General features: G+C 54.4%; 1 protein-coding gene across 1 annotated transcript in view; it reads right to left on the reverse strand.

The window, feature by feature from the left end:
• Positions 1 to 16,663, reverse strand: part of LOC128272381 (endothelial transcription factor GATA-2) — a 71,932-nt gene that overhangs the window by 28,771 nt on the left and 26,498 nt on the right. The window contains exon 2 of the mRNA XM_053010182.1: positions 8,409 to 9,182. Within this exon, the coding sequence (XP_052866142.1) occupies positions 8,409 to 9,182 (774 nt within the window). The remainder of the gene's footprint in view (positions 1 to 8,408; positions 9,183 to 16,663) is intronic.

Genomic DNA, 16,663 nt, shown 5'->3' on the forward strand with positions numbered 1-16,663 from the left:
CCCACCGCGTCCTTGACAATGAACCGACTGCAATTTTATGCAAAATTCTTAATTGCTCCCATCGCACGGCACGGCAAGGGCACCGGTGTGCCCGCACCTAACGCGACTTTGACGAGTTAATTTTAATGCTCCGGCTAATCGTGGATCAATCCAGCAGCGTGGATGGGTTGAGTTCCGCAGCCCGGCGAATGATGATGTTATCATCGGCGTATCGGCGCTCCGGGTGAGCCTTTCTGTCCCCGTGTTGCCACGGAAACACACACGCTGTTGGTTCGGACTATTTATGCGCTAAACAGCTCAACATAATGAGGGCAGCGATGTTATCGAGTGGCTTTGCGTAGCTGAAAACAATTTAGTGTTGTGGCTTTCGGGGCACTCCGGGGCACACTGCTATCGGAAGCGACTACGTGCGCGAGTGTGTGGATTTCATGCCGGCTGCTGGGCTGGGGATGAAATCCTCACACGTAAGACACAGACACGGTGTGGTGTGGTGATTGTGAAAATAATAAAAACGGAACATCGAACAGAAGAATTAAGAACTAAGAAAGGAAAAAACAAAACTCAGGACTCAGAAGGTAACCAAGTAACGAAACGAACAAACGATGGCGTAAAACGAGTGACAAGTGAAATCGGACCCAACATGTCGCACATTCCCACACACAGGTCCCTCGGGAAACTAGAGACAGGCGTAGCTAGGCCCCGTTAGGCCCTTCGAGTGGCAACACATTTTTCCTGCACCAGATTTTGCTATAATTTATTGTGCAATAAATTTGTCCGTTTTTTTTTTCGGTGCCAGGTAGGACTTCCACTTTCGAACGTCTGAAGTGCGCAAGACCAACAGAAGGTCCGGTGTCATCACACGACGGACGGAAGGATTCGTCTTGTCGCGACCCGGCCCGATGATCCTTTTCAGTCCCTAACCCTATCTCTCACTCGTTCTTTCTTGCTCTCTCCCATCCTTAGCAATCCTTCTGCCCAAAAACGGGAGGAATCCTGTAGGTCGTGATTCTTCCCCCGGCGTTGCATCGATCGTGTCTCGATCGATCGAAGACCCGGTGGCAGCACCATAAACAACTGCCCGCGTCTCAGGCACCAGCCCGGGCACCAGAAGGTTGGCCCCAAAAACAAAACCCGGAGGCGAGCACACACGCACAGACCACGGCCATCCCAAAAATGCTGATCCCGTCCACCCGTGTGTCGGGTCGGGCCCGCACACCTTTCGACAGCGTCGACGACGACACCGGGGACTCGCTCGGGGGATGAAATTCCAAAAACTGTCACACCGTGGAAAATATATGGATCTTAGGACGGGCCCCGAGCCCATATGTCCCTCTTGGGTTCGTTTTCGTGTCTCTGTCTCTCTCGTCTCGGTCCCCGAGAGGGCCGAGAAGGTTCTACGGGGCTACTTCTGACCGGTGGTGGTGACCACCTGAAGTGAGCCCAAGAATCGACCCCCGGCCCCGGTCTTCGATTCGTTTTGGTCTCGACGGACTTTCGCATCGTCACCGTCGGGTCGGGCTAATTGGGTTTGTGCTCGCCTTGGCCCGGATCTCGAGGATCTCGTAAGCGCGTCAGGAGAGGGCGCCAGCATAAATAATTTCGTCTATTGCACGCCGCACGGAGCCACAGGAGCGTGCGTGTAAAGTGGCGTGTCCTTCCTTCCGCCAAAACAACCGGCGTTTCCACGGGCATCAGCTTTCAGGTCAGCGAGAGAACGAGAGAGAGAGAGAGTTTGCGAAACGTCACGTACCCGAGTGTCATCGGTTCCGGTCCCGTTCCCGACGGTAGGGTGTTAAAATATGCACCAAATCCTCGGCCGAGAAGTGGCCTTTTAATTAACTTTCCAATCGAGCGTCTCTTCTCGGTCTCGAAACAAAGTGATCGAGAGAAGAAGCGAGCATCTTGAAGATTCCCCGCAAACAATTCACGCCCGTTCGCGCACGCCCTGCTTCCCGGTTGCTTGACCTATGACCGATCCGGACCCCCGGCGGGACGAGGCACGTACCGGGAAGGCGGGTTTCAGCTTTTCCACTGCATCTCCGCGATGCACTTTGCGGCATGCGGCACCAACACCGATGCCGCCGCTCAGCAGCGCCTCATCATCGCCAGCCGAACAAAAGCCCCGAACATGTGTTAAACGAACGTGGGCCACTTCCGGCACTCGCGGCAAAGGGGGTGCCCCCCTACGCCCTACCTATCCACCTGTCCAAAAGTTTCCCACCGTGCACTGGCGTTGTTGTGTTTTCAACAATTAACTTCGTGTTCAAGTTTGAATTTCCTATTATGACTCCCCGCAAGGGGCTCCGCGCTCGCGTGTGTGTGTGTGGTTGATGGTCTTAACCGTGAAAATGCACCAGCCTCCCCACCACCACCACCAGCGCCAGCGCCAGCCACCCTTTGTGGGGCCCCCGGCGAGGTCGAGAAGGTTTCGCCAATGAAGCATTGAGATTTAATTTATGTTTTAGCGCGCCAGAAAGAGAGCGCAAACGAGCCGTGGCCGTGTGCACGGGGGGGGGGCCGTTCAAGTGCACGGTGCGGCGCGGCGGGGCCCGCCTGTGTGGTGCTTGAACGCGCACGTCTTGCTCGTCTTAATTTATGCGGCACTTCAATTCTGCTCCGCGAACGCCCGAGTGGCGCGCGCACTTCGTCTGATGTTTTCGATCTATCCGATGTTTTTATTGTGGCCGTTGTTGTGTTGCGGTTGTGCGTCGCTTGTGTTTATTATTGTTATTTATTCGAAACGGAAGCCGGCCGCAATTGGGGCACAGCGCACTTACGGTCGCACTTGTTCCGACAACCGAACTACAAACCGAGCCCGGGGCTCTGTTTGGTTATCGGGCAACCGAACCGGAACCGACGCCAGGCACTGGTTGGTCCCATTTTCCACCCTACCGATCATCGAGGTCCTTCGAGACGCGCACAAGTTACCCACCTACCGGGGGTCACCGGCCGATCGATCCCGAACCGCCCGAGGATTCGACTCGGTCACGGCGCAGGTGTCAATGCCGTACCGGACGAACGGAACTAGTCCCACCACACACACACATTAATCAAAGGCCACCTCGGCGAGCTGTCCTGGACAAGCCGTCGCGAGTGAGTCAACTCCGGTCGTAACGTGGCTTGATGTATGCTCTCGTTAGCTTCTTGTGAGTGCATCAAGGTGTCCGCTGCCCAGTCACCCGAAAATCCGGAAGCTCTCCGTCTTTCTTTCACAAACTGGGCCGGGGAACCCATTTCACCCGCCAGCCAGCCAGTCCGTGTTATCGGTGCAAGTGCATTGGAACCGTTCCATATTTTTCACGGTGTGTGCAAAACCCAACCAGGGCGACGACGACGGCGTCGACCGGAACGCTTTTTTCGACGCCATCGGACAGAAAAGTCCCCGGATTCCGGAGCGTGTCGCGGTCGCGTATTATAAGGCCACATAAATCTAGTTTATGTGGCCCGATGCGACTGCACTCATTAACATTTCGGGCGTTCGGGTGATCGTCGATCGTCGGACTTTATCACCGTGGAAAACTGAGCTGGGTTCTCCGGCCCCGGGAAGAGGGACCCTGGGTCAATTATTCGTGAAGTAAGTACGTCCATTCCAAGTCCGCGAGCGATGACATAATCCGGCGGAACTATTTTTAATGTCCAAAGGGGCTCACAGGCCCGGTGTGAGTGTTTCCCGGAACTCGGCTCTGGCTCCCGACAACAACCCAACCCTCCGATGGCTACCGAAATTCGTTGACCTCATTCAAGAAGGGCCCGTTCTTTGGTTGTGCGTGGTCCGGGGTTAGTATACTTGGAGGCTCTCATCGGTGCCGCCAGCCGCTACTGTTGCCGTTGCCCCGTTGGTCGTTTGCTGTAGCTCGCAAGTCACGTCAAAGCCGCCGCCGTCGTCCACTAGAGGCGGGGGCCTCTTCGGTTAGGAGCCGGCAGTCCCGCGCAAGTGCCACTCGACCCGGCCCGGCAAGTGTCCTTGAGTGAGCGGCCAAGTGGCCACCACTTGGCTCCCGGTCTTCTTGGAGGCCTAGCCGGGGCTCGGCAGCCGATCGCAGACCCCGGTCCTTTGGTCGTTCTGTTTTGCTCACTTTACGAGTTCGGCAAAACTCGGACGCCGCGAGATCGAATCGAACCGGGCGATCGTGAGGCTCATACAGAAACACGCTAACCACTCTCCGAGGGCCACATGTGGGCAGGTGTCTGACCTGACCTACCGGGTACCGGCTGACTGGCGACTGGCGAATGTACCGCTTCGGTCTGCGCAACGGCCACACTTAAGTGGTCCCAATAAAAACGGATTCCGCTGGCCGAAATGCGCGAATCGCCGGAGGCACGCCAGGAACGTGCTGTGCTGACGCAGGAGTTGCTGAGGCCGACACCAGGTCTCAGAAATGGGGGTCTTTTCTCTAGAACCACACTCCGTGCCATCTCCGTTGTGGTCGGTTTTATTGTTTTATACGAGCGTGTGTTCCATTAACGGCTGCTCTAAATCAAATCGCGCACGCGTCTCTCCCCGGCTGGACCGTGCCACCACCCGCTACCCCCACTGTCAAACACTGATTGATGATCACCGACCACCGCCGCCGCCCGATGCGCCATTATGGGCCGCCAACGCTAGCGCTGCGAGTGGAGCGTCCAATTTCGCGCGGCCATTACTTACGCGGCCAGTAGTTTATTAGATGCAATATAACCTCGGCGTAAGAACAATAGAATGCGAATAAAACACTCCCGCACACACACACACGCACGCAGTCGCGGGCCGCGTGGACGAGTGAAGGGCACATTATGCACTCTGACGCGGAAGGGAATGCAATAAATAATGTGCTTGTGAGGTTCTTACATAAGCGAGAACTGGAAGCCGATAGGTGCGCCCTGTACGACCTGCTGGCCTCCTCCAGGGCCGCCCAGTGCCCACTTCCAGGCGGCTTCCGCGACGACTGTCGCCGCGCCAGATTCGATCCGACTTCGTGGGGTCCGTGGCGAAAATATGCAGTTTTGGGCCAAGCCACACGCACGATTCCGGGGGCCTTGGGCCTGCGTTTGGGAGGGGACTGATGAGCTATTTAAGTGTGCGAACGTGTGACGACCAAGACCAAGACCCCAAGTGGGAAGAAGCTGTGAGTTTCGTGCGGCTGTCGAAAGGCACGAAAATTGCCGAAACTCCAAAACGGGAGGGTTATTGTAATGTGCCGTGTCTTCGCAGCGGGTGATCATCGTCAATTTGAATAATTAACACCCGATTTGTTTAGCACAACAATCGATGTGCGTAGATACGGTGTTGATGGTGGGAACGTTTCGCGCCATCACCGACAAGCCATTCACAGTCAAGCCTGCATGCCATAGGTTCTCGAATGTTGGGTTGGTTAATTGAATGTTACAGTCCACAGCTTTGTGAGTTTACATTTATGCGATCGGCGATCTACGGTCGAGTACAGCACTCGGAATGATTTTGCTGATCACTCGGTGTCGATTCTAATAATTTCGTTGCGAGAATTTTAACATTTAATTTTGTAGATTATAGATTACACTTTATTCTGGTTGCTTCTGGAAGTCTGATGCTGAGATTGATTAAAGATTTACCTAAACTGTATAAAGCTCCTCTCAAAGATACAGATGCGCCATCTTAAATTGAGCCAACAACCTCCGCTCTGTCCATCTAGACGGCCTAAGGCGATTTTGCGGGTTGGTCCTTCGTTTGCCATTCTCATGACATGACCAGCACACCGAAGCCTAGCGAGGTGTATACGCTGCTCGCTTTGGAGCTTCTCCACTGTCTCTCTACAAGTACGGGGCCAAATATCAATCTGAGCATAGTGCTATCTGTAGAACCCCAGACTCGGCAGTCTCGACACGAGATGTGTGCGAAATAGTTTCCTCCGACTGTAGAATGACTTGTTAGCTGCAGGCACCGTAGCGCGCATCTTTTCCCTTAGGTCATTATTGAAACTGGATAGGTGATGCTCGAGAAGACTTCGAACTTTCGGTCAGCTATCCTTTCGGTCCTTCGGTCCTTTCGAACTAGAATCTACTAGATTAGCAGTATTTGGCATGTTGGCAAGTTTGAACTCCATTTTTCTATTTCGTTGCCTTTCTGAGGAACACGGATCGTAGACAGATTCCCTTTTCAGTTTCTATTTCCAGTTTTTACTTTATGTCCAGGCCCATTGTCATGGAGCCAAGATACCGTACCGTGTCTGACCTTCTAGTCCATTCTGGTCGTTTTTCGATCAATGCATGGTTCAAATTGATAATTTTTTGTCATTAGCGATCTGTGTTAACGGTTTCACCAGGTTTAGGAGCTTGTGGTACACCACACCTTTCTGGTCACATCAGAAAGTCCTTTTTTGGAATCTTCCGATGCTCTTTGCTTGTTAAGTCAAAATTACCATTTTTAAATTTTACAAACCGCTTAAAGCGATCTGCGATCTTCCAAAAACAATTCTGTAGGAATTTTCTTCAGCAGGTAGCCCAATGATGGTAAAACAATGGTGTCCGTATTTCGTACTTTTCAGTCACAAATATCGGCATGGTCGTTTGCCTGGTGTCAAAACAGGTTATTGTTGCCAAAAAAGCATAGTGTGAAGGCCAAAATTGACAGCTAAAGCACTCGGTTTCATGTTTTAGGTCTTGTACGTTTCCTTGTAGAACAAACTGTTATATCTGTGACATCGTTTCTAGCGCTAGAGAATAGCCCCTTTCTTCACTACTTATCGACCTCCCGTGTGCACCATTTAACGACAGCAGAAACCAAAGACAGATCGTCGGATGCTACTCGAAATGTGCAGCCCACTTGTGGCAGCTTGTGCCCTTTTCCAACCCACTTTTGGGTTTTTTCGACCCAATCCAACTCTAATTATGCAAAGTTACCGCTGCGAGAGCGAAAACCTCGCGGGGAACAGCGTTGTGGAGGGCTCCCAGGCCACAGAGAGAAGCAACCATTGTCCGGCGACACAAGAAGAAGAAGAAGATACCGGTTCCCTTCGTTCCGCCGTGCGCTCAGTAAATACGCCCGGCCCATAGCGTCCTGCGCCACCGTTATGTGGGGCTTTCGTTTTAGTTAATTGTGGCAATTTTTTATTACACAAAATGTCCAACCACCCAGGCCTCGTCGGGGGCTTCCACATTTTCTCCATTGTTGTCCGCGCGACCGGACGGACGGAGCGAAAAGCGTCGTTCCAGTTTCTTCCTCCCGGCGTGCGGTCCGTTTGCGCAGCCTTTTCTCAACTCCATTTTTCACTCCCGACTCGCCCGGTGTGTGTGTGGTTTTGTTGCGCCATTGTTGGTGGTGCCCTTGTGCATAAAATCAGCCCACCAGCGGCGTGTGTGCGTGCGTGTGCCCGTCCCCGGGACGGGCACGGGCGTCATCCGGATCGGTTTGTAAGGCATTAGGCTCCTCCGGCAGGGCGAACGCATCGGTAATGAGAAGATGCAAATCGATGAGCGCGAGAGCGTGCACACGACACGGCCAGGGTTGGCTGGCTGGGCTGGCCTGGCCTGGCCAGTCGCTTTATTTGAGCGGCCACTTTTTTATGCTGCATCTTTTATTGCAACGCACCGCTTGCATCACAGATGCAACCGCCGGTCTCCGGTCGGTCCGCCGGCCGATAGGAAGTGCAAGTGCAGCGCACGGCGGCGTTTGGGTTTATGTAACGCAAACAATGCGACCGGACAGGGCGCACCCCTCTCGCTCTCTCTCTGTCGGTGGTATTTGCGCAAACTGATGACGTCCGCCACGAGGGCGTCCTCCGGACAAAAAAGTGGGAAGAAGTTTTACAAAAGACGGAGCGTTACGATGGCTGCGGCCAATAACTTCCAGCGGTGCACTTTTATTGTACCCTTAATTTTCGTGCTCTCTCTCTCTCATTCTCTCGCCGAGCGAGTACCAATAGAGGTGAACAAAACAAGACAAATGCATGTGCTCAGCTTTTTTTTGGTCTATCAATCGCCTGGCGTACTGTTGAACGTAATTTTATGACTCATTATTGAACAAATAGGGTTTCTGTGGCAACACGCGACCATTCAGCGACCGTTACACACACACATTGATGTGTTTTGCATGAAAACAATAGTCAGGAGTGCCGCCACCAGGAGCAGCACATCCTCTCGTGCGGTTTGGTGCTCGTGAGTTATGGTGCTGCAAGCGTGGCTCACGCTGTGCGTTAACACAAATCGACACACAACGACAACACACGGACCACGGGGTGATGATCAACTAATACTGCGCCCACTGTTCAACAACATAAAAGCATAACCAAAGTGGCCAAAGTATGTACAAATCAAGTGACAAAAAGTAGCGAAAACAAAAAGAAATTAATACAAACGCACAATTAAATAATAGTTGTTAGAAAGGAATAAACAAACGAACAAAGGAAAAGAAAAGAAGAGAGCTCCACAAACACGGTGCGTGTCCGTCGTCTTACCGGCACTGGTTCGCGCTTTCGTCCTTTGCGGCTTCATGTGCGGGCTGTTCATGGCGGGTCGGGGGTTGGGCTGGCCGAAGGACGCACCGTTGTGGTGGTAGCCGTACCCGCTCGTGTCGTAGCCCCCCGTGACGTACGCCGCCGATTGCCCCGCACCGTCGAACAGCCCGCCACCGGAAGTGTTCGGCCCGACGCCGTGCACACTCCCGTGTGGCCCTCCGCCGGGGACGCCACTGCCGCCGGGTCCTCCGGGGCCACCGTGACCGGGCGTGCCGGTCGGCGCCCCACTTCCGCCGCTCGTACCTTCTCGCTGCTTTGGTTGGTTTTGGCCTCCGGTTCCGGCGCCCCCGCCACTCGATCCGTTGCCCCCGGTGAGGCACGGTTTCACGTCCAGCCCGCAGCCGTCCGTCTGTCCGCCGCCCCCGCTGCCTCCTCCACCGCCGCCGCCCCCACCGACTCCCTGGTTCGAGCTGACCACCTGGGCCTGGTGCATGAACGCGTTGATCGTCGCCTGGTACTCGGCCGGCGCCGTCTGCACCGAGTCGGGCGTCGAGTCCTTGGGCGGGGTCGGCGGGAACGAGAACAGGTGCTGCCCGGTCTGGGCGCCCTGCACCTGCGCCAGCTTGTCCTGCGGGTCCTGCGGGCAGGCGAACGGGCTGCCCCAGGCGCTGCCCGAGGCGATCGGCTTCGGTGGGTCACTGAGCCACGACAGGGGCCCGTGGAAGTGTGGCCGACACACTTGCGGCGAAACGTGCGACGTGCTCATGCGGGATGCTGTAGGAGGGAGAGAGAATGACAGGTGAGTGAATGAGATAACGATAAGAAACTGGAGCACCGTCAATGGAGTAATTGAGTTATTTTTGGCTCACAAGGACATTTTATACATTATTTAACGTAAAGTGTATTAATTCATTTCATTTGAGCAACATTAAGGCTGTGGTAGTCGATGGAAGCAACCCTCCAGTGGAATGAAAATACTTCCGTTCAGTTATTTTGACGATATATTATTTTAATGATCATGCAAAAGTCGCTTTCTGTCACTGGATAGCAATCATGGCCATGTTTCTGGTAATAAGGCTTTTGTTTTATCAAATTTTGTTGGCTCGCTGTAAGCTTCAGACTACATTTTTGTGAACCAATTTCGATCCAACAGATCTTTCCATTTTATTTTGGAGACTTGTCGAAATTGCCGGAATCCTTACATCATTTTCTTACTCTTGTCACATCGTCCAGTGCCCTGTTCGTCGCATCGTGCGCCACAAAACTTGGCAGTACTGGGAATTTACCAAGAGAACCTTTACCATCATTTCGGCTGGTCGGTAGATCATCCGTCTCTTTGCACCGATAAATCGGTTTCTAAACGAAAGACGTCAGTTCGAATCCTAACATTTGCATCGACTTTATTGCAAAACATTAAGTTGATGCTTATTACGACTCTGTTTATTTTAACAAAAAAAATATTTATAATTATAGCCGGCCATTTGACCACAAACAACCTAACAAAAACACTAAAACGCTTAAATGACCTAATCCTTTGAAAATATTTAAGAATAAAATTTTTCAAATATTTCAAGAGCTTCGGTTTTTCATTTTAAAGCATTCCGAATTCGGTCAATCACCCATCTGCGGCGAGTGTCTTGGATCCGTTTCGGAAAGGATTCGGCTTTGTTGCTACATTTCTTTTTCCGCCTTTTTTTTCTTAAATTATTGCTTCCGTCGCCGGCAAAAATAACACCAAACGCAAAGCACAAACCCCTGAGGCTGGCGGCCCGCCGACTTTGACGCAGAGAGAGAGAGGACCACTGCCCACTGCCCGCCCTTTGTCCTGCTGCCCAGCGATCGAGCGATCGAGGAAAGTATAATTTTTCGTCATAACGGCGGCCCCGGCGTCGCTGTCCGCCGTGGTTAATGGGTGGAATTATGAAAAATGCGGTATGCTGCGCCGGCCATTTCGCTCCGAGCAAACATTGTCGAGCGACGGCAGAGTGAAACAATGTGGCAACAGCGGTTGCACCAGCGGTAGGAAAAGCCGCCTTATTTTCGCCCGGCCCGGCAAAGGCAATCGTTAAGGGCCAGCCGTCGATCGTGGCGAAGGAAGCGAGCGCACAAGGGCTGGTGCTGTGGGCAAACCATACATCACCGATCGACGGACGGTTCGCAGTTGGCGCCCCCGGGGAAAAGCGTTTTGGTTTTGCGATTTTCCAACCGCCTTTCGAACGGCACCGAACGCCTCCATCAGCTTGCCGCGAGGAGGAAGCGATGCTGTCACCCAACGAAGCGGTGGGATCGCCAGCCAGGATCGGGGCCAGGCGACCGGCGATCGATGCCGGTGGCACCGTAGCAGCTGAGGTGGAGCGGCCGAGGAGTTGGCGGAAGGGTGTCCATAAACCTGCCACACTCTGACAGATATTTGCCGCTGCCGCTGCCACCGATGCCGATACAGTAAAACGGGCCACGAGGGGGGTTCGTGTAAGGAAGCGGAAGGATTCCTGGGAAGGCCGGCGAAGGAAAACAAAAAGGGGCCCCTCGCTCAGGTGCGCGCGCGCGGCATGAAATAAAAATTTATGTTCAATAATAATAAATGATTATAATTTTTAAAGCGAAAAAAGTGTACACCTTGCGCCGCTGCAAGTGCTGCACTTAATGGCGGTTGGCCGCAGGACTTGGCAGGACTTGGCCGGGCCGGGATAGCAGCAGGCCGCAGCAGCCGGATGCAAATCGGCACCAGATTTCGATCGGACGCCGAGGAAAAACCCATAAATTCCAACACCTCCATCGGGGCCGGTGTCGGTGCGTTCCTTTCGCTTCGCGTTCGGCCCGTCGGACGTCAGTCAAGTCGGGAGGATGTCAAAATAGAGTGATTGAAATTTATCTGATTGCTGAGGCCCGGGCTGTGGTCCGGTCCGGGAGGGGGGGCAATCACTGGCACCGGCAATTGCTGCCGGTCCCGAATGCGGCCACAATTACGGGCGCGTCTTCGCGGGCAATCGTTTACGTTGGTCGCTTCATCCGGGAACCAGATTCCGTTTGAATATCATAATCCACCCGGTAATCGGTCCTCGGTTGTGATCGATTGCTGGAGGACGGTTCGCGCGGCTCGTGTTAATCGGATTAATGGGCCCTGTACTTGGCTCGGGAAGCCGCACACTCGCTCGAGGCTCAAAACGAAGAATGTTCGACGGCAGGACGTAAGCTTCAGGCTTTTCACGCCAACGGCAAAGTGACACGGAAACAGATCGATCACCGCTCTTGGGAGCGGGACCCGTGTCTAACGCAATCCGATAGCCCGGTGGGGGGAATTAGAACCGCCTTGAACGGTCCCCGGCCCATTACGGAGCCCGAAATAAAAGGGGGGACCAATCGTGCCCTCGAGTGGGCTCGAGTGATAAATCAAAGATCGACACACCCGGGGATTGATCGATCCGATCGCCATCCGATGGCCGGACCGGATGATGGCACTTGGCACACCAGTACCTTCCGAAAAGCCATGTCGCCTTCCCACGTCGGAATGCTGCCGACCCGAGGTTATCTTTCAATTAAATGTAATTTGAGCCTTATTAAAACATTGTACAAACTATGCTGCACGCCATACGCACGCCCCGATCGCCGAGTCGAGTCGATCGATACTCGGCCCCTGCACCGGCCGGCCGAGGACCGTAAATCACTCAAATCGCTGCGCGATCCGAGATTCCGCCAGCAGCAGCCCGGGTCAACATAAAAGTTTATGCGAGACCCCGAACCGAACCGAGCCGGGCCGGACCGTTGTGTGTCTCGGCACGGCACACAAATCACCACCCGGATTCCCCGGACAGGTCGATTACTTCTTCAGCAGGCCCCCCCCCCCCCGTCTGCGTGGACGTGCCCGCCACCGCCGAGGCCGCCACCGATTCGATCGGCGGCGTACGTTTGCCCTGCAGTTGCAAAACTCGGCTGCGGCTCGGTGGCCGCGCCCGATCGACGGCAACGAACGGCACGGTAATAATAAATAATAAATAATTATCATAATAATAATAATAATATTATGCTCCGTGCGCCCGGGATCGATCCCGGTTGACCGGAAGGGATTTGGCCAGCATCACGGAGGACCGTTCGGTGTTCCATTTCTGTTCCTTTTTTTTTGTTTGGTTTGGTTGTGTTTCTCTTCCACCAAGAAGTGACGGGTCGCGTCAGGATCCACGTCAGGTGAAGTCAACTTGACTCCTCGTCAATGCAAGGAGTTTTCCGTCCCGCTCCGCTCCCAACCCACCCAACCGCCTACATGGTCCTCCGCGGGATACGCGGGAGGACCTTCACCTTTACGGGAAGACCTAGAAAGACAGCCAGCGTCGGTGTTTGGTAGCGGCCAAGATCAGGTTCACCGGCCCAAACCGGGGGGCTGCAGATGATGGAAAGTGTGCGAGATTCGTTCCGTTGCCACGGACATCTCACGGGGGCTGCCCTGGCCCCGCGTACACCCGTGTGATTCATTGATTTATGTGCGTTAAGATGATCGATCGACTTCGAGCGTTTTGGGAAGCAGCAGTAGTGGAGAGGCCCCGGAACGGAAGATGAACGGTGGATTAAGGCCGCCAGCAACGGCAGTGAAGGCCACCGGGAGGAGCCTGGCGCGATCGTGGAGGGTACCTGCGCGCGCGCGCAAGTAGCTTTGGAAGGAAAGTTTGGCTCGATAAATAACACCGAGGTCCATCGAGGAAGGCCTAGGAAGCCCGGCCGCCTTTGGGAGCAATTGCAACACGAAGTTGGTTTCCGATAGGCCATCAATCAAACGGCGGGTTCGAAGCTGGCCTTTTTTCTGGGTCCCTGATTCTGTCCCGGACCTTTGCGTGCCACCGGAGCATTAGCATAAACGTTATCTCCCTAAACCTAGCTTCTGGCTCGTCCCGTAGGCCTCGTTTTGTTCCTTATCCAGCTTCCAGTGCAAGCAAATTTAAAACCGAGATTCGCCGTGCCAACGCCGAAGATTCGTAGCCACCACTAGCGTCAGCATCTTCAGCCCGGCCATCAGCTAGCTAACGGCCCGCCGCACACAATGCTACACATATTTTACAACATCACATCATGTCTAACAAGCGCAAACAATGAAATCATAAAATTTATAATGCCCATGCCCGCGGTTCGGTCCGCGGAGAAGTGGGGACGATAAAAACACACGAGAACACGGGGTACGTAATAGAGGAAAACAAATGATAAATACCTGTAATAACATTAATACAGCACGCGAAGCGAGCGAGCGGCGCAAGCGGGGCAACAACGGACCCGGGACGTATCAGGATGTGATAAAGGCAGCAAAAACCGTAGAGGAATAGAGCAAAAACGAGGGCTCGCCTCGGCACCCGAAGAAAATAACACTCGCCACAGCACACGGGCACACTTGGCTCCTAGTCCGGATGTCAGAAGAAACGGAGAAACGGGGTGCCGTCAACAGACCCGGCCGGGGGGCAGGGGGCACCCCTTCACGGGATGCATCCCCACGACGACGAAGACGACGGCAGATACTGATTTGATTCAGAGCACGAACGGACCATTCTCGAGGCCCGGACCATTCCTTGCTCGCGTGTTACCGTTGCGTCCCGTTCCGTCCGTCCGAGCGGAATGCGTCCCTCCCGGAGACGGTTGCTTGCCGTGCGGCTTCTTGGGCCACGAAAGTGGGCTCGTTAGAGGCTCGGTTTTGTTTTGCTCTCCAGTTCTCCTGCCTCCTGCTTGTTAGGCTCCCAAAACCGAGGCGCGACCGGTCGGTCATACGTGAGGTTATGATTTATCCCCCCCCCCACCAAACCGGGCCGAGGCCGTAGTACCGGGCACCCTCTCCAGAAGCTGCGCTCCCTTTGGGAACGCCCGGGACACGTACATACAATTTGTTGCTATCAGCAATCGTCGTCCTCGTCGTCGTCGTCGCCTTCATCCCGGCTTTGCCGGTTCGCGGTTGCGCGGTGCGAGATCGGCCGTATCCCAATCCCGATGGGGCTTAGATTTTGTTGTTTTAGGGAGCCCACCCCACCCATCGCGTATCATTGTTTTTCCAGCGCGCGCCGAAACGCGCCGGAACGGAAAACCGCGCCGATGAAACGTGAACTGCGTGCTGCGGCTGATGAGCGGGTTCGTCGTCTATCTGCCTCGTTAGATCTTTCGTTCGCCATCGCGGCTCCGCGGTGGTGAAGTGACCACCGGCTCGGGAAATCGGGTCAAGAAACGAGGTCGGGGGTTGAGAAAAATCGCCCACCAGACAAAAAAAAAACAACTCGATCGCGATCCTGGAATCGGTGCGGTCCACCGGCGATAATTTCGGTGGGCGGCGGCCGGCGGCACATCTCGCCATCCTTTTTGGCCGGGCCGGGATCATGCTTATCATTATTTATGATTATGATCTCATCGATGTCAGTTGATTATGGTCATTGGAGAGTGCGCGGTCCGCTCGTCAAGGGCCGAGAGGGCTCCCACTCCGAGCCCGGGTTATGTTTACAAAATTATTGTTCATTTTATTGTGTACCTCGGATCGGTGAAGGACCGTCAGTTGCCCCCCCTTGGTTTGACACAAACCAGCTCGCCCTTCCCGATCCGCGAAGCGATGATTTTACGAGACTTTTATGACCGTAAATCGACGCGTGTAAGTGTGTGTGTGTGTGCTGTCCACAGGTGAACAGGTCCGAGGACCACTCCGAGGTCGTGGACCACTAACAGCTGTCGAACAAAACGGCGATCATCATCCGTATCGCGCGCAGAATGGACACGGGAATCCGTCTCGCATTCCCGGGAACCGATGCCGATGCTCGATGCTTATGTTGCGTCCGATCTGTTTGGCCGAAAAACGCGAACCGTCCGGCCGGTGGTCGGTGTGGCGGTGTTGGTCGCTAACTTCTTCATCCTGGCATCGTGGCTCGCCAACATATCTAGCTATAAAGTGTCAACGATTAATTTGGAAGCGAGATCGCGATGTTCGATCTCGATCGCCGGCCGGCCACCGATCCGTCCTCCATCCCCGTCCCACCCCACCCCCGTCCCGGGTGCGTCCTATCAGCACGATTACGATCGAAATCTATAAATCTACTTCATGGCGCAGGACGGCGCGGTTGTCATCTTCGATCTCGTTTGCTTTCCCGCGTGTATCGTGTGGCAACGGTGGCGGTGTTCCCGTACGCCTCAAGGCCCCCCCCCCTTTCTGGGTCCGATTATCGCTCAGCCCCACCAAAGCTGCACGAGGAATTGTTTAATTAATTCAGTGTTCTCCTCGGATTAGGCCGGCCTTTGCTGCTTCTTCTTCTTCCTCGTTGGTGCCCGCCTCCTAACGAGAGCTCTCATCGGTCCGGGCGGGATCAGATTACGGTCCGGGTTCGGCCTCCCCTTTCCCCTCCCCCGCGGTGATCTTCCCCCCACCCGTGATCGCGAACAACTTGTTCTAATCGTCATCGGGGACACGATGGAAATTAAACTACAAACTCCGTGCCACTCCACGGATGCCACGGAACGAGCGCGAGAGGAGCCCGATTAAGGCCTTCCCGGTGCCAGTAGCAGCGCCCCCCCTGCGCTCGGTCGTTTCTGCTTTTCTTCCTGATCGTTTCGCATGCGATGGAGTTCTTGGAAAAAGATGTCCCACAATCCAACCGAATGCTAACTGCTTCGCTAGGGCCGCGGAACCAGATGTGAATTGTGATGACTCAACCACCGCGCGGTGATTAGAGCCTGTTGTGATTAATTACGCGCGTACGGGGCACACATTTCGACACCAGCTGCGCTTCGGCTGCACTGCAACAGCCGTGAGCCAAGCATTCCTATCCGCGCGATCCGGTCAGCCGATCGGTCATAAATCAATGTTTCGCTTGCTGTGTGTTTGGTCCTTGGCAGGGCTTGGCACGGTGGCCATTGAACCGTGTGGCCGGCAGGGAAGCGCCAACAGCGCCACCCAGAAGCCACCTTTACAAAGCGCCTTTCTGCAGGGCAGTTGACCGAAAACGTTCCCGCCATTCAATTACACTGCCGGCGGTGACCATTAAAACCCGCTTACTTACTTGCCGTTGTATACAATGTGATTTTTGTCAAATGCCTGCCACAGATTATCGATACCGCGCCGTAAACAATCGCCGAAGCACGGGCAGCGGGCGCTTGTACCGGAGCTGGCAAAAACATTGTTCCAACCCGCTTCTCGAGGGCCGACTCGGCGAGCTGTCAAGAGGTGAACAGGCGCATTGAATGAACTGCTCCCCCCGAATCCCGGGATCGGGTGGGAATCGAATCAGTGTTTCGTGTGTCCTCGCGCACGG

The sequence above is a fragment of the Anopheles cruzii genome, chromosome 3, assembly GCF_943734635.1.
Source record: "Anopheles cruzii chromosome 3, idAnoCruzAS_RS32_06, whole genome shotgun sequence".
Taxonomy (NCBI): Eukaryota; Metazoa; Arthropoda; class Insecta; order Diptera; family Culicidae; genus Anopheles; species Anopheles cruzii.